Source organism: Nomascus leucogenys, chromosome 2 (genome assembly GCF_006542625.1).
Source record: "Nomascus leucogenys isolate Asia chromosome 2, Asia_NLE_v1, whole genome shotgun sequence".
NCBI classification, from domain to species: Eukaryota; Metazoa; Chordata; class Mammalia; order Primates; family Hylobatidae; genus Nomascus; species Nomascus leucogenys.
In genome coordinates this window covers 40152280-40175543 of record NC_044382.1, presented here as the reverse complement: position 1 = coordinate 40175543, position 23264 = coordinate 40152280, and the positions used below count along the sequence as shown (strand labels likewise).

Here is a 23264-nt window from a genome sequence, read left to right as displayed (position 1 = left end):
GTGAGCCACCATGCCCGGCTGCAAGTTCTTTCTTAAAAGGGGTTGGTTTTTAAAAAAGCTGATATGCTCTGACTTACAGAGAACAGTTTCCTAAGATGCCGTCGGCAGGGAATGGAATGAAAATGGATAGCAGAGGTGAAGGCTCAGAGCTGAGGAAGAACAGGCAACAAACCCCAAAGATTTGGAAAGTTTAAGGCTAAAGAGGGGAGAAATTTGGGACAAATTAACTGAGAGAACTCAAAATGCCTTACAGCAACACTTCAAATAAGATAATGATGTGGAGGGCAAAGCAATGCCCTTAAGATAAGCAGCTACTTACTTTCCACTGCTGATAGTTTAAGAAGATAAACATTCATTAAGCAACCCTACTGTATAGACCAGTTGGGCAACCTTACATTCCATATCCATGTAACATTCCAGAGGACCAAGGAGCAAATACACCTAAGAATGTAATCTTGTTATAGGATTCCACTTTAAAAAATGGCTCAAAAGTGTAGCTTGCCTAAGAATTGTTTTTTGTTTGGTAGACTTCTACAAAGTTGATAAACGAAACAAAACTTGAAAGTTGGTCTTGGCTTCTTATTCCTTTTGAATTAGGTGCAAAAAATTACCTTTCACTAGTTTCCCTGCATGCCCCCTCCCCCTACCTTCTGTGGGGGAAACATTAAGTTTCTGAATTTACCTTTAAAATAAGACACCTGACTAGGGAGGGGAAATGCAGATTATTAAATGGATGGCGTTCACTTTAAAAATTTAAAGGGTACTTTAATAACTTCTGATGTTTTGTATGTTAGGTTTAATACAAGCAGACTGGGCCGGGCACAGTGGCTCATGTCTGTAATCCCAGGACTTTGGGAAGCCGAGGCGGGTGGATCACCTGTGGTCAGGAGTTTGAGACCAGCCTGGTCAACATGAGGAAACCCCATCTCTACTAAAAATACAAAAACTAGCTGGGCGTGGTAGTGCACGCATGTAATCCCAGCTACTTGGGAGGCTGAGGCAGGAGAATCGGCTTGAGCCCAGGAGGCAGAGGTTGCAGTGAGCCAAGATCCCGCCATTGCACTCCAGCCTGGGTGACAGAGCGAGACTCCATCTCAAAAAAAACAGAAACAAAAACAAAAAAACAAAAACAAAAAACAACCCAACAAAAACCAAAACCAAACAAACAACAACAACAAAAAAACAAGCAGATTAACGTTTTTCCAGTAAAGTTTCCAAACGAGATAAACGTTCATTTACCCTCACTCCTGCAAGCCAATCGAAGTTGTTAGACCAGTTTGTGTAAACCCCCAAAATAAAATTAAGTTGAATACTTCCATGTCTTTTAAAGTGATCACCCTTCAGGGGAGAATGAAAAATAAAGCTCTCACTAAGGAGATGCTGGCTACACAGGCGATCTACAACCTTCTTTAACTATGATAGTTTTCCTTCGTTTTTCTACTGTCCCTATACTCCTCTTCTGAAATCAAAGAACTAGTGAATCATGGGGTACAGCAATGAGTCACATGCAGGTTGTAAGAACTGGGCAAAACAAGAGACAACATACAGCAATGTATCCCTCAAAGCTCCCAAGGGCCTCTGCACTCAGATCCCTTCTTGTTCTCATTGGTTTTAGGGGCACTTTGGCTTACCAAAGCTTTCATCAATGCTTCACCCAGAGGGTTAACTTCTGAAAAATCAAACAGGTGAAAAAAAGGAATTGTAACAGAACTAAACCAAATAAATCCCAAACAAAACTCCAGATAATTTATTTTTTTAGAGATGGGGTCTTGCTCTGTCACCCAGGCTGGAGTGCAGTGGCACAATCATAGCTCACTGTAACCTGGAAACTCCTGGGTTCAAGTGATCCTCCCACCCTAGCCTGGGACTATAGGTATGCGCCACCACGCCCAGCTAATTTTTCTTTTTCTTTTCGAGACAGGATCTCACAAGGTTGCCCAGGCTGGTCTCAAACTCTTGGGCCCAAACGATCCTCCCACCTCAGACTCACTGAGCAGCTAAGGTTATAGGCGCAAGCGACTGTGCCCGCCTGACCCACGAAGATCTTAATCAACGTTCACCATCATCAACAATGCTCAAGAACACTTCAGTTTGCATACCTCCCCGCCCCGAATCCTTTTAGAGCTTTCTAAAAAAGCAAAATAAAAGAATACATGCTCAGACACAAAAGATCCCTTCTTCCTCCATCCTGACTCAATAGTTTCCGAATAGGGAGAGGGAGGGTGGTGATGATTTTGGGTGAGACAGTCTCAATTTTGAAATATGAAAGATTCTTTTTTTTTCTCTGAGACAGAGTCTCTCTCTGCCACCCAGGCTAGAGTGCAGTGGTGTGATCTCGGCTCACTGCAGCTTCCGCCTCCTGGATTCAAGCGATTCTTCTGCCTCAGCCTCCCAAGTAGCTGGGATACAGGCGCCCACCACCACGCCCAGCTAATTGTTGTATTTTTAGTAGTGATGGGGTTTTGCCATGTTGGCTAGGCTGGTCTCGAACCCCTGATCTCAAATGATCCACCCACCTCAGCCTCCCAAAGTGTTGGGATTACAGGCGTGAGCCACCGTGCCCAGCTGATTCTTCTCTTTGAGACGGAGTCTCGCTCTGTCTCCCAGGCTGGAGTGCAATGGCACCATCTCTGCTCATTGCAACCTCCGCCTCCCCAGTTCAAGCGATTCTCCTGCCTCAGCCTCCCAAGTAGCTTGGGTTACAGGCACGTGCCACGATGCCTGGCTATTTTTAGTAGAGATGGGGTTTCACCATGTTGGCCAGGCTCGTCTTGAACGCTTGACCTCAAGTGATCTGTCTGCCTTGGCTTCCCAAAGAATTGGGATTACAGGTGTGAGCCACTGTGCCCGGCCTCAAATACAAAAGATTCCAATGCCTCCACAACCTTACCTCCACCCAAAGAAGAAGAACCCAGAGCAGTCGTTTGCTACGTTTACCCTATGCTATGGTTTGAAAGTGTCCCCCCAAATTCATGTGTTGGAAACTTAATCCCCAGTCCAACAGTATTGAAAGGTGGGGCATATGGGATGTGTTTAGGTTATGAGGGCTCTGCCCTCATGAATAGATTCATGTTGCTATTTAAAATAAGGTGCTTGTAAGACCTGAGAACTACAGTCACACGCGCACACAAAAAAGATAAAATGAGGTGCTTATAAGAGTGGGCCATCTCTCTTTTGTTCTCTTGCCATGAGAGGAACAGTGTTCCTCCCCAACAAAGGATGCAGCGTTCAAGGTGCCATCTTAAAAGCAGAGAGCAGGCCCTTACCAGAACACCAATCTGTGGTATTCTGTTATAGCAGCACAAAAACAAAAATCAAAAAACCCCCAAAACCTAAGACAACCTAGCTATAATACAACCATAATGAATCGTGACAGCTCAGAGATACTCAACTTTTACCAGCCCGAACACTCACTCCCCCTCAAGTACTCTGCCATCCAAGTCATCACTTGTAAGTCACGTTAACTACTTTCAGGTTAGGACCAGGAACGTTTTAGACACTGCCTACTATACTCCCTAATTGGGATGTACAGTACATGCTTCCCAAGAAGCTTTCATCCCAGGGTTTGACGGCTGGGTTGTGCCTAGGCTATGGATGACCAAATTTTTCACCACTTCCCTTTTCAAGCTCCCATCTGCGCCTGCCTCACAAAGCTCAATTTAAATCTCAGCCAGATGCCGGGTGCAGTGGTTCACGCCTGTAATCCCAGCACTTTGGGAGGCCAAGGTGGGCGGATCACGAGGTCAGGAGATTGAGACCATCCTGGCTAACACGGTGAAACCCCACCTCTACTAAAAATACCAAAAAATTAGCCGGGCGTGGTGGCGGGCACCTATAGTCCCAGCTACTCGGGAGGCTGAGGCAGGAAAATAGCGTGAACTGGGAGGCGGGGCTTGCAGTGAGCCGAGATCGAGCCACCGCACTCCAAACCTGGGTGACAGAGCGAGACCAGAGCGAGACTCCACCTCAAAAAAATAAATAAAAAAATAAATAAATAAGTCTCAGCCAGATCATTTCTGGGGAAGTCACTAGGCCAGCAGTATTACACGGATCACCACCTGAAAATCAATCAGTTCCTCTTCAATTTCTACTCCATTTCCAAAACTGTCATTGTTTTATTCACTGTGTGTTTTCTATTTTTCTTCTCCCAAATTTGCAAAACTAAGTTTAAACTTTTAATCTAAGATAGTCTTTTTGATATGGGGTTAATATGGGAACAGAATAGGAGGAGCCCAGATTCAGACTCACGTCCAGCTCTATCAGTTAATGGCTGTGTGACCAAAGGCAAACCACACAAATCCCTGTGGGTCTGTTTCTACTTACTTCACAAGATCATGAGGATTCTACAAGATCATATATGTCAAGTGCCTACCTTGGAGAGCAGATAGTAACTGATCACTAAATGGTAATGAGATGGAACTCTAGTTCTTTACTATCGCCTCCCCTCCACCAGTAGTACCAGTTGGAAAGAAGTAGCACAGCCCAACTAGAAATGGAGAGGGGAGAGAGGTAATATCAGATGGGGTTGAAGTCTTGTTTGAATCCTGTTAAGTCCTGAAGTATGAGCTGATTTTTTGCAGCAGATGATGGTCACCTTTATAGGATTATGGGACTTGTGAAATCTTCCACAGAACAAAAGAGCTATACCAAAAATAATATGGCCAGAACACTGGAAACTCTGTAATTTATCATAAGGCAGAACCACAGAAATTCATTCCTTTCTAAAACTTTTGTGGCATGAGTTCAGTATTCTGATATAACCTATGGCCAGTCACTTCACAGGGACCTGATACCCAACTTCTCTTTTCTCTTCCACCAAGTATCAAACAATGAAACACACTGTTTACAGTAAGTGTATATAAGCTTCTTTTTTTTTTTTTTTTGAGACAGAGTCTTGCTGTAACCCAGGCTGGAGTACAGTAGCGCCATTTCGACTCACTGCAACCTCCGCCTCCCGGGTTCAAGCAATTCTCCTGCCTCAGCCTCCCAAGTAGCTGGGATTACAGGCGCGGACCATCACGCCCGGCTAATTTTTGCATTTTTAGTACGGACAGGGTTTCGCCATGTTGGCCAGACTGGTCTTGAACTCCTGACCTCTCCACCCACCTCAGCCTCCCAAAGTGCTGGGATTACAGGCATGAGCCACTGGGCCCAGCCCAAGTGTATATAAGCTTCCTGAGGGCAAAAATCATTTTAGCACATAGTGGTGCTCAAACATTTGAAAAATGAATGGCCAATTCCTACCATCATTTCTATATACTCTTTTTTAAGCAAACACCAGAGGTTTATTCTAAACTACCAAATAAAATACCAATAAAAAAATCTGGCTGGGCGCAGTGGCTCACGCCTGTAATCCCAGCACTTTGGGAGGCCAAGGCAGACGGATCACAAGGTCAAGAGATCAAGACCATCCTGCCCAACATGGTGAAACCCTGTCTCTACTAAAAATACAAAACTTAGCTGGGTGTAGTGGAGCGTGCCTGTAGTCCCAGTTACTCGGGAGTCTGAGGCCGAAGAATCGCTTGAACCCAGGAGGCAGAGGGTGCGGTGAGCCAAGATCGCACCACTGCACTCCAGCCTGGAGACAGAGCAAGACTCCATCTCAAAAACAAAACAAAACAAAAACCAACAACGAATTGTCAGTCCTTGGAGAGGAACTAATGTGCCTTAAATTGACTAACTGTCCCCAACTTTCACTGCACCTAAAAGCTCAAACCATCATACTATTAGGCGTTTAGCTTAACAAAACCAGCACTAAACAAAACCAATCCTTATGAAGTGTCTTATTTTAATTTTGTTGATCCTCACATTAATGCCACCCCACTCCCGCTGCTACTACCTAATCTATGAGGCAAGTTAGGAGGTGGATGGGGCTGCCTTTTATAAAAGGTTTAGTTAGACTATCAAATTAGGAGGGATGATTCTGTTACCCTTCAAAGGGACTAGGAAAGTTACCTGAAATTAGTTTATGCAATTGACCTTAGAGTCAGATGCTATTACCAAATGGGAGAAATACCAAGACCAGAACTTACTGAGACATTACAGCAACCTCCACCCTAGGGTACAGAATAACTCAGATGTCCAAACATTTTCAGAATAAAGTTCACAAAGGTTCATTTTAGCTTTTTATCCCCCAGAGAACAAAGATTTACTCAGTCATCTAAAACAAAAATGTACACATCTGGTAGAGTGTGCATACTTTTTCTACAATGATAGGCATTATTAGTCTTAAAAAGAAAAATTAAAAGATCTTCACAAAACCCAGTGGAATATTCCACCAGGAAGCAGCTTTGAAGCTGGAAAATTTCTCCAGTGTTCTTACAACAGTGCAAAGCAAGAGACTGCAATCACAACCAGTGTTCGGGATTCACTACTTCACTACTTAGATCTTTCTAATATACGAATGAGCTTCTGGGGAGGGATTTTGCCACAAGTTATTTCTCTCTCCACTGATGCTCATCAAGAATAAACATGTTCAGTATCCAAGTTCTTCCTAGGGTGGAAATAGCATGCCTGTTTTCTTTTAAATCTTTGCACCTGAGTCTCAGCACACCTGCTCCTTCTACTAAATTACAAATCTCCATGGACAAGAGTCTTCCTTTCAGAAGGGAATGGGAGACGTCTCTATTCAGCAAAAGAAATACTTGCCACAGAGCAAGGTAGTGTTGTACAAATTAGCACCACAGGCTTTGAAATCAGAAAAGTGAGTACAGAATCTGGCACTGACCCTTACTTTTTTTTTCTTCTTGAGACGGAGTCTCGCTCTGTAGCCCAGGCTGGAGTGCAGTGGCACAATCTCGGCTCACTGCAAGCTCCGCCTCCCGGGTTCACGCCATTCTCCTGCCTCAGCCTCTCCGAGTTGCTGGGACTACAGGCGCCCGCCACCACACCCAGCTAATTTTTTGTATTTTTAGTAGAGACGGGGTTTCACCGTGGTCTTGATCTCCTGACCTTGTGATCCGCCTGCCTCGGCCTCCCAAAGTGCTGGGATTACAAGCATGAGCCACCGCACCCGGCCCCAATGACCCTTACTGAAGGCTGTGATATTAGACAGCTATTTATTCCCTGTATGTACTTTAATTTCTTCATCCATGAAATGGCAATAATAGCTTTCCTCCCAGAGCTGTTATAAGTGGGGGTCAAAATGTATGCTACTCATCCTCAGAAAACTAGTTTCTCTTTTTTTTTTGAGACAGAGTCTCCCTCTATAGCCCAGGCTGGTATTGGCTCACTGCAACTTCCACCTTTTGGGTTCAAGCGATTCTCCTGCCTCAGCCTCCCGAGTAGCTGGGATTACAGGCATGCGCCAACACACCTGGCTAATTTTTGTATTTTTAGTAGAGACAGGGTTTCACCATGTTGGCCAGGCTGGTCTCGAACTCCTTACCTCAGTGATCTACCTGCCAAGACCTCCCAAAGTACTGGGATTACAAGCATGAGCAACCACACCCAGCCAATGTTACCTTTTTCAAAGAAGAAGAAAAAAGCATTATTTCCCCCATGAAGCAGATGGGGAAACTGAAGCCCGTGGATGAATAATTGGCTTTTTTTTTTTTTGAGACACAGACTGGCTATGTTGCCCAGGGTGGAGTGCAGTGGCACAATCTTGGCTCACTGCAACCTCCTTTAAATAAAAGATGAATTTCGGCCAGGCGCAGTGGCTCACGCCTGTAATCCCAGCACTTTGGAAGGCTGAGGGGGGCGGATCACCTGAGGTCAGGAGTTTGAGACTAGCTTTGCCAACATGGCAAAACTCTGTCTCTACTAAAAAATGCAAAAATTAGCCAGGTGTGGTGGTGGGCGCCTGTAATCCCAGATACTCGGGAGGCTGAGGCAGGAGAATCACTTGAACCTTCGAGGTGGAGGTTGCAGTGAGCTGAGATGGCACCACTGCACTCCAGCCTGGGCAAGAGAGCAAGACAATATCAAAAAAAAAAAAAAAAAAATTTGCCAGGCTTGGTGGGACACACCTGTAATCCCAGCTACTCGGGAAGCTGAGGCAGGAGAATTGCTTGAACTTGGGAGGTGGAGGTTGCAGTGAGCTGAGATTGCACCACTGCACTCAAGCCTGGGCGGGAAAGCGAGACTCCGTCTCAAAAAAAAAAAAAAAAAAAAAAAAAGACCTTAATCATCTGCTTATACTAAATCCCCTTCAACATGTACTGTGTTATTCTGTACTCACTAATATGGAGTTGAAAATGGTTTATATTATCATTCCATGGTTGTGTGGCACATCATGTTTTCATTACACATTTCTTCCAAAATGTCTAGTGCCCAACTCACAGCAGATGTTTGGTGAAGCCCATTAGCTTACTAGTTAATAGTAAAAGTGCATTTCTGGCTTCATATTCATATACCCAGATGTGTATTTTGGAGGAAAATCTAGTTTATAAGGTCACAGACATGGCAGGAAAACAAAAAGAACCTTTTATTTTGACTATGATCATTCTTCTAAAGGACATCTTAGAAGAACAAATGAAAATGTGAAAACAAGAGTACAAACTCAACATGCAGAGTTATCTGTATGAGAAGAACCAGTTGTCAGGCACCTGAAAATGTCAAGTCCTCTGAACCTGAAAGGATTGTGAGAAGAGTAAAGACAGTGGGCAAGGATGTGTGTCAAATGGCATAAGATAAAACCGTATCAGAGGGAGCTTCATCATACTCTCTGAGGACAGTACCCAGTGAGAAACCTCAGACTCTCAATTTCTAACCTGCTGGAGAAAAAAAGCCTGAACCTTCCTAATTCCTTCTCCCCCTCACTAAGATAGCAGGCTGCTGAAGAATTAAAAGACACCTACAGAATGTATCCTAGGAGAAAGTTCTATTCTGAGATCCCTAGAGAATAAGCTGGACTGAGAAGTAATTTCTACTGTCCAGCCTCTTAGTTGAACAGATCCAGCAGTGGGAAGGCAAATTTCTCCTTCCTACTCTTCAAATAGGATCGAAGACCATTTAGCCCTGCTGCAAAGCTGACACTAACTTTTTTAACAATGAAGTACCATCCCAGGACAGGGGGTGGTGCTGTACTGGGCCGACCCTCAATCTCAAGTTCAAAGAAAACAAGCCCTCTGAAGAAAGGGTCCAACTGGTGTGGAGGATTGGAGAGACCTATAACCTACACAGCACTCTGCCTTAAATGATACTCTAATTATGTACTCTTGCTTACCTTGCAGTATGTCCAGAGTAAGCCTTCCTTCCCTGGAAGGGTAAGTATATCTGCTATTACAATAGGAAGTCTGTCAAGACTTGAAATTCAAAGGGAGTAATTGTTCATTAGGTTCACAGTGCATAGAACACCATGCCAGATACGACGGCTGTTAGGACTAGTTCTGAGTTGAAGCAGGCAGCCTACATACTTGGAGGAAACTAAGGACCACCACCACATCCTTTCTAACATATATACTCTGTCCTCTTCCCTTTACCACCTCTTTTCTCTCTCATCTATTTCTCCTCTTTCTTAGTTCAGATCTGTGGCATCTGTATCCTGATCTTTTAATAATACAATTCTCCATTAGGATATCTCTACAGAATCAATGTATATATAAAAGGAAGAGCTAACATTACAGAGCACTTTCTATGTGGCAAATGTGGTGTTAGGTATTTTAACCCGTATTATCTCAATTATTACCACCTAATCCAAGATTAATGTCCATAGTTAGACATGTGGAAACCAAAATTTGGAAGGAGTGAGAGGTCTGTAGTTGTTTGTTCTATATTCATCTTCTCACAAAACTTAAAATAGTCTAGTTCTTGACTTTTTTCTCATGTGGTCTTTATTTATTATTACTGTTATTTTTTTTTTTAAATGAAATCTTGCTCTGTCGCCCAGGCTGGAGTGCTGTGGTGCAATCTCAGCTCACGGCAAACTCCGTCTCCCGGGTTCACGCCTTTCTCCTGCCTCAGCCTCCCGAGTAGCTGGGACTACAGGTGCCCGCCACCATGCCTGGCTAGTATTTTTAGTAGAGATGGGGTTTCACTGTGTTAGCCAGGATGGTCTCGATCTCCTGACCTTGTGACCTGCCCAGCTTGGCCTCCCAAAGTGCTGGGATTACAGGCGTGACCCACCGCACCGGGCCCTTATTTATTATTATTATTATCATTTTTTTTTTTTCTGAGACGGAGTTTCACTCTTGTTGCCCAGGCTGGAGTGCAATGGTGCAATCTCGGCTCACTGCAACCTCCACCTCCCAGGTTCAAGCAATTCTACTGCCTCAGCCTCCCTAGTAGCTGAGATTACAGGAATGCGCCACCATGCCTGGCTAATTTTGTATTTTTAGTAGAGACAGGGTTTCCCCATGTTGGTCAGGCTGGTCTTGAACTCCCGACCTCAGGTGATCCACCTGCCTTGGCCTCCCAAAGTGCTGGGATTACAGGCGTGAGCCAGCACGCCCGGCCTGGGCCCCTATTATTTTTGAGACAGAGTTTCACTCTGTTGCCCAGGCTGGAGTGCAGTGGCGGGATCTTGGCTCACTGCAACCTATGCCTCCAAGGTTCAAGCATTTCTCCTGCCTCAGCCTCCCGAGTAGCTGGGATTACAGGTTCAAGCCACCACACCCAGCTCATTTTTGTATTTTTAGTAGAGACAGGGTTTCACCATGTTTGCCAGGCTGGTCTTGAACTCCTGACCTCAAGTGATCCGCCCACCGTGGCCTCCCAAAGTGCTGGGATTACAGGTGTGAGTCAACGTGCCCAGTCCTTATGTGGTCTTTTAATCTGTCTAACAAACAGTTTGGGGGGAGGGAGGCATGGAAAGAGCCAGAATAGAGGACAAAAAAAAAGTCGTCTTTATGAGCCTGAACTTTAAATGGTTCAGGTATTTGTATCAAAGACCACAATGTATCACTTTGGCTACAACCAGCCCTTCAAGGATAGTGAGGGAAAAAAAAAGAAGAATGTGAAATTCAGTGCTTTGAGAACATTATTTCCACCACCATTTAGGTGAATATTCTATTAACCAACAATGTTTACTTGGGGAAGGTACTCAAACACATCCAACATACCTTAATTTATTCAAAGTACATAAATTAAGCCATCTGTTCATATTAATTATCTCTAAGATTTAAAACATTAACCTATTCAATGATCTCGCCAAAACATTAACTGTTAAATCTATATAATGTGAGGAATTCAGTGGGGATTCTTTAAAAATGGTTATATTTGGGGGCAGGAACAACTAATTTTATTTTATTTAGAGTTAAGATACCAACAAGTTATTTTTAAGTAAACAGCTTTTAAAATGCCCTAACACTACAGCAGAAGTTTGCAAGCTCACTGACCTTCAAACAAGGGTTATGGTTATGAGGGTTATCTGACCAAGTGTTCATTAGATAAGAAACACATAAGGTTTCCTAGTGAAGATAAGTGAAAAGACATTTTAACACCCACAGACACAACCTAACCCAAATTAACACTGCCCATTCCTTTGTCACATTCACCACTGTTCCTGGCTAGGACAGGCTGTAGTTATGATTTTATTAACATTACTTTAAAACTATAAGGTGTCCAACACTATTTCTGAGGCCACCTCTTGCCTGCTCAGAAAACACCAAGAGAAAAAACAACCAATAATTCTCCCCTTTTCCAACATACGTTCACCTGTTTTAGTTCCTTATTCAAGATACCCTCAACCACAGTATTGGTTTATGTATATATTTGTCCTTCATAAGCCAACTGTGGAGCATATACCAGGAGCAATCATGAACAGGAAAGAACTACCATCAACTTTAAGTGGGGCCTATGTCTACCAAAATAATTAACTGGTTGTTTTACTAGCACACACAAACTAACATTTGACCAGGCTTATCTGAAATAAGCATGTTCTACCCAAATTAAAAATCAAGTTTATGTGTGACACTCCTTTCAACTCAGAAGATTAAGTATGATGCTGGTTACAAAACAGAATGCTATCAAGTTCCCCATTTTAGTAATGTGGCCTCTATAAATGCTCTTCTACACACGTGTAACATAAAATAGAATCTGTTACAGCTCAGACTACATTTTAAGGAAATCTAGTTTTGTATTTTCTGAAAATAAAATATACCCAGTATAGCACATTGGTTTAAGTTCTGAACTCTGCTACATTTTTGCTGTGACATCTTGGACAAATTATCTCTTAGCCTCAGGTGCCTTGTCTACCAAATGGTGGCAATACTTGTGAGGATTAAATGACTTAATAATGTACTGTAGCACAATCTATAATATAGTATGTGCTTAATAAATTATTTTGCCAACATACTTCCCTTTATTCAGATGTAGTTAGTGAGCCCATTTTGCAGGTGGTTCCTTTTTCAAGCTACATTAAATTTGGGTCATATATCAAGAGATAACCACATAGGATTATCTTAATTTCAAAATCACTCTTATTCTAGCATATTTTAATAACTACTGTTAAAAACCAATCCATGATTCCTATGCCTAGAATTCTACACTGCTAAGGGGAGGAAATGGCTTTTTCATTTCCAAAACAATACTGTTACTCCACCACTAAGTCTCACTATCTTGTCCTAATAACCATGCCTGAAAACCTGTTTCCTCCTGAAAACCAGAGTATCCCCAAAACATCAGCAAATAGATTCATTTTGCCATCCACTTAGTCTTTAAAGCCCATTACAATTCTCCTAAAAATATTTTATTACTAGGTAAAGTAGGAATAACATTTTTCACTGTATCCTATCTATGAAAATCTAGAGTCTGACTTTAACACAAGTTGGCAATGAAAATATTCCCACCTCCAAAAACTGGTATACACTGGGGAATCTTCTGACTCCCTTACCAATACTCAGAGATGGCCAAGATTTTAAATTTCCACGGGATCAAGATGCAACCAAATCCTGATTAAAAGCAAAGTAGGACATGATTATTAACCACAATGTTTAGAGGAAGATCCTCCAGCTATTTTAGACAGCTTAATCATGTCTAAAATATCCAAACTCAACAACTTGAAATGCAAGTTGTGTCTTATAACTTCATTTTTAGCATGCTTTAAACTTTACTGAACTTTGCTAAACAAAGAGGTAAAGCCTTCAAAAGCCTTAAAGAGGAGATTAAAAGTTTCTAGTGGCTAGGTAACATGGGTAGAACAAATTTAAGAATGAGTTTCCTTCATCAAGCAGTAGAAAGGAATGCTGTTACTTATTAAGCAATGTCATCTTCAATGTTACTTCATTCAAACAGGCAAATTATAGTCATGATTTAATTTTTTGGACTGTTTCAGAGAATATAATGTATGCAAATTAAAATGTGTGAACCTGCCTGCTAATGAAAGTAGTAAGAACAAATCCACAGGTCACATCCACCTATATACAATACCACAACAGCAATCTATAAAATGCAATACTGGATTGAAGACTTCAAGTAACAAAACAGAAGATCCTACTGAAACAAAAGAACCTAATTCTTGGTAGTGCAACATAATGGGTCGTGACCTATATTACCCTTTCCGTACAGTATTCTCACATTTTGGGAATAACTGGTCACTCTACTATATGGCACAAGTTCCTGTAAGATTATTAAGAAGGTCTGGATATTCTATTAAATTCAAAGAAAAACCTAAGGACTAAAAAACAAGCTGCTGTCTTCGATTCACATTAAACTAACGTTTCTCCAGTAAATCGAAGGAGTGAGCATAAGCCCAAGTCATTGAATGGGGCCAAACTTTGAGAAGCCTCATTCCAAACAGAACTGTCCCTAATTTATTAAGAACAAAACACTAGCAAAACCAACCTGTGAACTGGGCCTTCAGTACAGTTAAGCACATCCTGTTTCATAAAACAGTGATGATGAAGAGCTTGGAGGGGCTGTCATTCTAAAATTGCAAATCTACCCATAAATGACAATCCTTGTGCTGAAATCAACTTTTCACATGGCCTGAGGCAGGCCATTCTACTAGTCTAAGAATGCTCAGACATACAAGTATGTAATAATGTTCCAAACACTTTTTTTTTTGGGGGGGGGGCACTTCCTGTAAGTAAAAAGTTTCTATGACTGAGAAAGGAACAAAATAAAGTAATAAAGGAAACAGGAATACCTCTGGCACACCTTCCTCAAACGAACAACATTAAAAAAAAAGAAAACACACACACACAGCTAATTTTAATCTAGCCTACTCTCCCCACAATGGACACACCTACGGTTTCTTATTAAAATGTACAAGACTCAAAGCCCATTTAATTCAATTCTGAATCTCACTCAACAAGCATCAAGTACATCAGGCGCCTCTCTACAGCGATATCCCCACAAGTTTCAGAGAAATGCCAGCAGGGACTCTGTAGTTACGATTCCTATCAAACGGTCCCCTAATCCGTATTTTTCCTGGACATACACATGCAGATTCATTAACCAAAACCTACCCAGCACCCCTCACATCGCGCATACGTTGGCATTTTCCGTTTATAGGTGGGTCCTGGAACAGCTAAAACCAGGAAGCTCCGGGGTAATTAGAGGACTTGGGAGAAGTCATCTTGGGACAGGTGGAAGACCCAGAGAAATCAGGAATCAAAAAGAAGCTGTCCCTGGCCACCTCTGCTTCCCGTCCCATCCAAACTTCACCCACCCGGGTCTCAGAAGCCCAGGAGGGAGAGGCCATTTTAATGAGGCCTGGCTGAGGAACGAAGGGAGAAGAGGAAATTGGGGAAGGGCCTTGGGAAAGGCCGAGCACTTTGCCATAATAGCACCCGAGTCGGGTGGCAGCACCTGGAGCCCGAAGAGGAAGGACCTGGACTTAAGGGCCCGGGAGAGGTGCAAAAGTAGCGGTGGCCTACCACGAGGGGGGCCAAGTGATCTAAACCCGGGGAGCGCGGGCCCCTTACCCCCATGAGGGGAAAGGACCCCTTCTCGGGCCAACCGCGCCGACCCTCGCCCCTGGGTCAGGGGCTACTACCCAGAGATCCAGAAGGCGGGAGTTGGCTAGTGCCTGGTTCTCCTCATCCGGCCATGCGGCGCGGGGGCGTCCATCCTGAGGGGTCCGGGAACCAAGAGGGCACGGAGGGTGCCGGACGCGGCGCTCACCCGCGGGCCGCCTCCAAGCTCTTAATGAGCTTCTTGATCTTCCAGATCTCCACGTTCCTGTCGGCAGCACTGGGGTCGTCCGCCATCTTCTCGCCTCCTCCTCCCTAGAGCGGCCCGGCGGGGCCCGGAGACACCAAGACCACAGAGTTAGCGCCGCCGCTGGGGCAGAGCGGCCCCCTTCCTCGCCACCCCCCAGAGGCCCTCTCCTCCCGTCCAGCGCAGCTCGCCACAGAGGTCGGCGGCCTTTCCCTCCCCGTGCCTTACCTAAGGGCCCAGTCCTGGGCGGCAGCGGCTGCTCCTCCCCGGCGGCGGCTCCGCGGCGGCGGCGGCTCTGACGTAGGACACCGGCTCCCTCTCTCCAGGCAGCTGCATGTGTTGCAATCCGCTCACATGGGGCCTGTGACATCACTTCCTCCGCCAGGGGCGGAGTGGAAGGCGGCAGGCGGAAGGGAGGGGGCCGGTGCGAGTGAGGAGAAACTCTGCGTCCGCCGCGACTTCTCATTGGCTCTCTGCCCCGCAGCCTACAATGAGCCCGCCGATTGGCCGCAGCTGGGTCCGCGCCGCCTTGTGAGGTAGAGGCTGGGGGGGTGGGAGGTGCCACCTTTCTTCCGGCCCGGCAAGGCGAGAGGAGGAAGCGGGCGGAAGCCGGTGGCTCTCGCGAGTTTACTGAGATCCCCCGTCAGGCTCGAATGGGGGTGGCTCTTAAAGAGAGAGGACCGGGGTCGTCGTCTTTTCAGTCCCTTCTCCTTGAATAGGGTGGACATCTGAGGCTTTGCGACTCGAAGCTAGGCACTTGGGCCCGACGCGCGGTTTGAACGGTGCTTGAGAAGCCGCGAAGAAGCGCCTCGCGCTCTGCGGCTTCTTCGCTGACGAAGTGCTGCGGTCTGCGTGCGTCATGGCTGCGCGGAATAGTGTGGAGGAGTCCTGGCCAGTAGGTCTGGATGAGGAGCCTGCCTCCGGGCGGTCCGGGACCCTCACCTGCAGGGGCGAAAGAGGCCTGTTTTTTCTCGTCCCAGAGCTAGGACGGGCTCACTTTGGACTTAGAACTTTATGGGGTGGAAGACAGCGGGGGCTGCCTGGGCTTGGAGACCTGAGGTATCAGACCCCATGTATGGTTTGGCCTGAGCCGTTGAGAATGGAGGTGGAGAGAGTTGAAACAAAATGGGCATCCACATATGGTTAGAACTTTATCTTTTGGAGTTAGGATTTTTAGGTGGCTACTTTGTCTCCCCTCATCTCGTCTGGGTTCAAATATTGAGCCCAGACCGTGTGCTGGACCGTGTTTTCCTGGGGATACAGAGGTGAACCAAACAGATGACAGTACTTACCCTCATGGAGCTTATAGTCGATTGGGTTTCTAACCGTTTGTGATTTTATACTTTTTGTAATAAAATAATTACACAAATGCTTAAGTACTTCAGGGTGCTCTGAGAGTGTATGGCGGAGACCCAACTCTGAATTGAGACCCAAAGGATGAGTAAGAGTTTGTCAGGAGGAAGCAGAACACAATTGAGAACTACAGAAATGCCAGTGTGCTAGCACAAGGTGAGGGACGGGGAGAGTGGTTTGAGGGAGCAGCAGGGGAAGAGATCATGTAGGGCCTTTTAAGCCAGATTCAGAAGTTTGGTTTCTTTCAAGAACAGTGGGTAGTTTAAAGGGTTTAGAGCCCTGGTTTGGACTGGAGAGAGCACAGGAGAAGCCCAGAGACCATTTTGGCTGCTTCATTATCATGTGAGAGATAATTTTCGCTTACACTAGGGTGGTGACAGTGCAGATAGAAGTGAAGGGCCTGGTGCAGTGGCCCACGGCTGTAATCCCAGCACTTTGGGAGGCCAAAGGGGAGGATCGCTTGAGTCCAGGAGTTTGCGAGCAGCCTGGGCAACATGGCAAGATTCCGTCTCTACAAAAAGTACAAAAAATTAGCCTGTTTTGGTGGCCCGCGCCTGTAGTCCCAGCTACTTGGGAGGCTGAGGTGGGAGGAACCCTTGAGCCCAGGAATTCGAGGCTGCAGTGAGCTGAGATCACACCACTGCACGCCAGCCTGGGTGACAGAGCGAGACCTTGTCTCAAGGAAAAAAAAAAAAAAGGTGAATAGGACTGGATGATGGATTGGATGAGGAAAATCAAGAATGGTTCCCAGAGTACTGAAATGGTGACATTTACTGAGGTGGGAAAGGTGAGGAGCAGGTGTTGGGGGATGATTGAGAATTTCATCTTGGGCCTGTTAAGTTTGAGACTGCTTATGAGACATGTAAGTAGGGATGTCAGTCATGGGCTTTCATTTGTATGGTTTTTGAATACTTTTTGCATGTGTTATAAACTTTGTCCACACTTTGAAGATGGGGTTATGGCCTCCATTTCATACATGGGGAAAGAAAAGTGAAAGGGACCTGCTCAGAGTCCCACAGCTAGTTTATGGCTTCTCGACTCCATTTTTGGTGTCCAGTGTATTATACAGTAACGCCTTTATCTGTATTTTCATAGGGTGGGTACATGGTCATACTTCTGTCCCCCAGGGAGTGAATCTCAGGTTGGAACCTCTTCTTTGGGTTCCATTTTGTAGTTTTTGGCATATGTTCGTTTGTTGTATAGTATTGTACTGTTGTGTGTGTGTCATTCACTGTGTTTAGTAGTGAACGGAGGGGTCTTCTTAGTCATAAACACTACTTACTGACTAGGAATCAACTGTGTCCAAGGTGTTCCTTCATTCCTCTTGCCCTAGTTCCTCCTTTCTATATTAGATTGCCCTACTCTACCCTTCCTGTTCTTTTTTTTTTTTTTTTTTTTTAAAGACAAAGTCTCCCTCTGTCGCCGAGGCTGGAGTGCAGCGGCACGATCTTGGCTCACTGCAACCTCCACCTCCCGGGTTCAAGCGATTCTCCTGCGGCAGCCTCCTGAGTAGCTGGTACTACAGGCGGGTGCCACCATGCCCAGCTAATTTTTTGTATTTTTAGTAGAGTCAGGGTTTCACCGTGTTAGCCAGGATGGTCTTGATCTCCTGACGTCGTGATCCGCCTGCCTCGGCCTCCCAAAGTGCTGGGATTACAGGCGTGAACCACCAAGCCCAGCCAATTTTTTTATTTTTTTATTTTTTATTTTTAGCAGAGACAGGGTTTCACCATGTTGGCCAGGCTGGTCTTGAATTCCTGACCTCAGGTGATCCGCCTGCCTCCGCTTCCCAAAGTGCTGGGATTACAGGCGTGAGCCACCACACCTGGCCTCCTCTTCGTTTTGATGTTTGTGTTTACAGCATTGCTTCAGGTCCATGCTTGAAGGCTTTCTTCTGTGTGATTCAGGCTGAAGTAAGCATGACGACATCCCAAGTAGGATTGCTGTTTGTCAGCCTCTGAATTCTTAAAACTTATTTCTTAGACAATTGCAGGCCCAGGTAGCCCCAAAAGCTCCTTGCCTAGTTGTTGCAAATTCACCATCTCTGTATTTAGAATTAGAAATCAGTGCATTAGAGGCAAAGGCTGGGATAGCTATCTATGTGAAGAGATTTGGGATGTATGGAGCACGGATGGTAGTGCCTGCATCAAGCCTTTTTAAATGAGACCATGATTCATTGTTGAGGAGGAATGTTCTGTGATATAAAAGTGATACAGATTTTTCAAACTGCTAAATGGTGAGAACAGAACATATAACCTCTCTAGGCACACAGATTCTCTGAAAAATAAAGGAATTGTTCTTTATGATCTCAGAACTTCCTCCTCAGCTCAAACATTATGTAACAAAGTTAAATATTGGGGTATAGGTGATGTTCCTACCTAACTAGGTGGGAGTAGGCGAGTGAGTTTTTGTTTCATTTTGTTTTTTGAGGCAGGGTCTCACTGTTGCCCAGGCTGGAGTACAGTGGTGCGATAATGACTCACTGCAACCTCGACCCTAGGACTTAAGCGATCCTTCCACCTCAGCCTCCCTAGTAGCTGGGACCACAGGCGCAGGCCATGATGCCTGGCTAATTTTTGTATTTTTAGTAGAGATGGGGTTTCACCATGTTGCCCAGGCTGATCTCGAACTCCTGACCCCATGTGACCCACGTGCCTCAGCCTCCCAAAGTGTTGGGATTACAGGCCTGTTACAAGTTTTGATGTTGAAAGCACAAATAAGTCTTTGTGCTTAGAGAGACCTGGTCTCTACAAAAACAAGAAAAAAAAAATCAGCCAGGCATAGCAGCATGTGCCCCTTGTCCCAGCTACTGAGGAGGCTGTGGCAGGAAGATCATTGGAGCCCAGGAGTTTGAGGTTGCAGTGAGCTATGATCACTGCACTCCAGCCTGGGTGACAGAGCAAGACCCTTTCTCAAAAAAAAAGCTACAGAATGAGGTTGTTGGTTACTAATGTGAAGATAAGTTTAAGAGTAACGAAGATAGACCACACACAGTGACTGATGACTGTAATCCTAAGACCTTGAGAGGCCAAAGCAGGAGGATTGCTTGAACTCAGGAGTTGGAGTACGCCTGAGCAACCTAGTGAGACCTCAACTATATTACAAATTTAAAAAAAATTGAGCTGGGCTTGGTGGTGCGCACCTGTAGTCCCTAGCTACTCAGGAGGATCACTGGAGTTCAGAAAAAAAAAAAAAGAGAGTAGCCAAGATGAAGGCAGGGAAGGGATGGTTGTGGTAAGATTTGCTAAAGGGCTACCTTTGACTCTTCTGGAAGTCAGTGTGGTTGTTAGAGGAAAGTTTTCTTTTCTTTTGATACGTAGTCTCGCTCTGTCACCCAGGCTAGAGTCAGTGGCGCAATCTCAGTTTACTGCAACCTCCGCCTCCCGGGTTCAAGGGAGTGATTCTCCTGCCTCAGCCTCCTGAGACACTAGGACTAGAGGCGCACACCACCACACCCGGCTAATTTTTGTATTTTTAGTAGAGACGGCGGGGTTTCACCATATTGGCCAGGCTGGTCTTGAACTCCTGACCTTGTAATCCACCTGCCTTGGCCTCCCAAAGTTCTGGGATTACAGGTGTGAGCCACTGCATCCGGCCAAGGATATCTTATAAGTTAAAGTAAATGAAGACCTAAGCTGTAGTAGTACAACATAAAATAAGATTTAAGGTTTTTATAAATTGACTTAGAACAAGTTGTTTATGGAGTGCAGTGTGTGTGAAAGGGACTTGGAATGGGCAAGTGTAAGGTATCCTTTGTTCCCCTGTGGACACCTAGTGGTGAAATGTAATTCTTCAGTTGAAGGGGGAACTGCAGCTAAGGAATGACAGTTTCCTCTCTAGAGGATCAGACATCTTTACATGAATTTGTAGTCTTGTTGAATTAAGCACATACTGGCCATTGATGCTTTACTCTGTAATGATTTCCTCCTTTAAGAAAATAAGGCCCACGGAGAACTAAAACTTAACGTTTTTCTCATTCAGTATAAAAAAAGGTGTGTGTGTGTGACAGAATACCTGTTCTAGGGAGAGCTCATTAGCTGGGGTCTACCTCTAGCATGTAAGAGAGTATTTATAGGGAGAGCCTGAATCCTGCCCTTGGCCCACCTGAAGAGGCAAGTGCTTAATGTTGCCAGTTGCCAGTGGTGCCTTGTTTGACTCAATGGAGACACTTGTAGAATAGCTAGACAAATGTTAATCTTTTAGTTCAATTCCATAAATATTTATTGCATGCCACTTTTTTGGTCCAGCACTGGGACAAGTGCTGAAAATTTTTAGATGTAATTCAGTCCTTATATTTATGGTCTTCTGTGGGGGTGCAGGGGAGACATAAGGATGTTAAACAAGTAAGATAACAGATAAAATAAATAGTTGTTTCTTGGACTGAAGCAGAAATGAACAAGGTGAGCCCGGAACATCTTGTTATATCAGTAAGCAAAGAAAGTAACATAGACTACTGGGGTTTTGTCAAAACGACTTAGCCAACAGGAAGAGGCTCTCAGGCCAAGGTTAGAACAATTTGAGTATCACTAAGAAAGGTTGCAATGAAGTGAAACACAAAAATAAGTCGAAATCCATGAGTTCACAATGACACCCAAGAAACCTAATTTCCCCACTTTTGATTATGGAACTAACTAATTCTGAAAACTAGTAAATTAAGGAAAAGAGCTGAACATTTAACTGGTCTTCCCTTATGTATAGGTACATTGCAGTGTAACTTGGTACTTGTTAAAAGGGGAATTTTCTCACTATAGAGGTATTCCAACTAAAAATGAAAAGACAAGTAAAATAATATACCTTTAATGAAATTAGAGATCTAGGTAATGATCATCAGTGGCTACTAACGTGACAAAAGAGCCAACCGAAATTATGTTTGGAATTCATGTAATATTTTAAATTCTCATGGAAATACACATCACCTGTTGTAGAAAAGTGAAACAGGCTGGGCGAAAGGCTTATGCTTGTAATTCCAGTGCTTTGGGAGGCCAAGGTGGGAAGATCACTTGTCTCAAGGAGTTTGAGACCAGCCCGAACAATATACTTAGCAAGAATGCCATTTCTACAAAAATCATTTTAAATTAGCTGTGTGTGTGGTGGCGAGCACCTGTAGTCCTAGCTGTTTGGGAGGGTGAGGCAGGAGGATTGCTTGAGCTCAGGAGTTTGAGGTTACAGTGAACTATGATAGCACCACCACACTCCAGCCTGGGGAACAGAGTGAGATCCTATGTCAAAAAAACTGAACTTGAATTGGATTAAATGGGATGAAGGAATACATTAAATTACATCACAGGGAAGCAATTAGTAACATCTAGAATGTAGGAGATGCTACGGGACCAGTGGTCCAGTTTCTAAACTAAATTGCAAAGGGGAAAAAAGGCAGGGAAGCCTAAATTGAAAGGAACTTGGGACATGTCAAACAATGTGGGTGTGACCCTTGGTTCCTGACTCAGATCAACTTTAAAGTTATGAGACTATTGGGAAAAGCATATTCTTGTTTGCTATAAAGATGTTAAAAGGTGTGACAATTTTATATATATATATATATATATATATATATATATTTTTTTTTTTTTTTTTTTGAGACGGAGTCTCGCACTCTTACCCAGGCAGGAGTGCAGTGGCGCGATCTCAGCTCACTGCAAGCTCTGCCTCCCGGGTTCACGCCATTCTCTTGCCTCAGCCTCCCGAGTAGCTGGGACTATAGGCGCCCGCCACTACGCCTGGCTAATTTTTTGTATTTTTAGTAGAGACGGGGTTTCACCGTGTTAGCCAGGATGGTCTCGATCTCCTGACCTTGTGATCCACCCGCCTCTGCCTCCCAAAGTGCTGGGATTACAGGCATGAGCCACCGAGCCCGGCCGACAATGATATATTTTGCAGTATAATCCATTTAGAAGTATATACTTTGAGTCGGCCAGGCGCGGTGGCTCACGCCTCTAATCCCAGCACTTTGGGAGGCCGAGGCAGGTGGATCATGAGGTCAGGAGATTGAGACCATTCTGGCTAACACAATGAAACCCGTCTCTACTAAAAAATACAAAAAAAAAAAAAAAATTTAGCCGGGCATGGTGGCGGGCACGTGTAGTCACAGCTACTTGGGAGGCTGAGGCAGGAGAATGGCGTGAACCCGGGAGGCGGAGCTTGCAGTGAGCTGAGATTGCACAACTGCATTCCAGCCTGGGCAACAGAGCGAGACATCGTCTCAAAAAAAAAAAAAAAAGTATATACTTTGAGTCAAATTATGAATTCTAAAATTTGCTTCAAAATAATCCAGAAGGTAGGGAAAAATGTAATAGAAGAGATGAAGGCCAGGCACGGTGGGAGGCTGAGGTGGACGGATGACGAGCTCAAGAGTTTGAGACCAGCCTGGCCAACATGGCAAAACCCTGTCTCTACTAAAAATAAAATTAACCTGGTGTGGTGGTAAATGCCTGTAACCCCAGCTAATACTCGGGAAGCTGAGGCAGGAGAATCGCTTGAACCCAGGAGGCAGAGGTTACAGTGAGCTGAGATTGTGCCACTGCACTCCAGTCTCAGTGACAGAGCAAGACTCCATCTCAAAAAAGAACAAAGAACAAAAAGATGAAGTTGCTAAATGGAACATTAAATAGTTAAAAAATAAGAGCGTAGGGACGGGTGTGGTGGCTCATGCCTATAATCCCAGCACTTTGGGAGGCCGAGGTGTGCGGATCGCCTGAGCTCAAGAGTTCGACACCAGCCTGGGCAACACAGTAAAACCCCGTCTCTACTAAAAATACAAACAATCTGCTGGGTTTGGCAGCATGTGCCTGTAGTCCCAGCTACTTGGGAGGCTGAGGCAGGAGAATCGCTTGAACCCGGGAGGCGGAGGATGCAGTGAGCCGAGATCG

At 44.7% G+C, this 23264-nt stretch overlaps 1 protein-coding gene across 1 annotated transcript in view; it reads right to left on the bottom strand.

The window, feature by feature from the left end:
• Window positions 1-15477, bottom strand: part of ETF1 (eukaryotic translation termination factor 1) — a 37382-nt gene extending 21905 nt beyond the window's left edge. Inside the window, exons 1-2 of the mRNA XM_030828602.1 lie at window positions 15274-15477; window positions 15010-15113 (exon numbers count right to left, since the gene is read on the bottom strand). Of these exons, the coding sequence (XP_030684462.1) occupies window positions 15010-15095 (86 nt within the window). The 5' untranslated portion in view covers window positions 15096-15113; window positions 15274-15477. The remainder of the gene's footprint in view (window positions 1-15009; window positions 15114-15273) is intronic.
• Between the last annotated feature and the right edge of the window lie 7787 nt (window positions 15478-23264).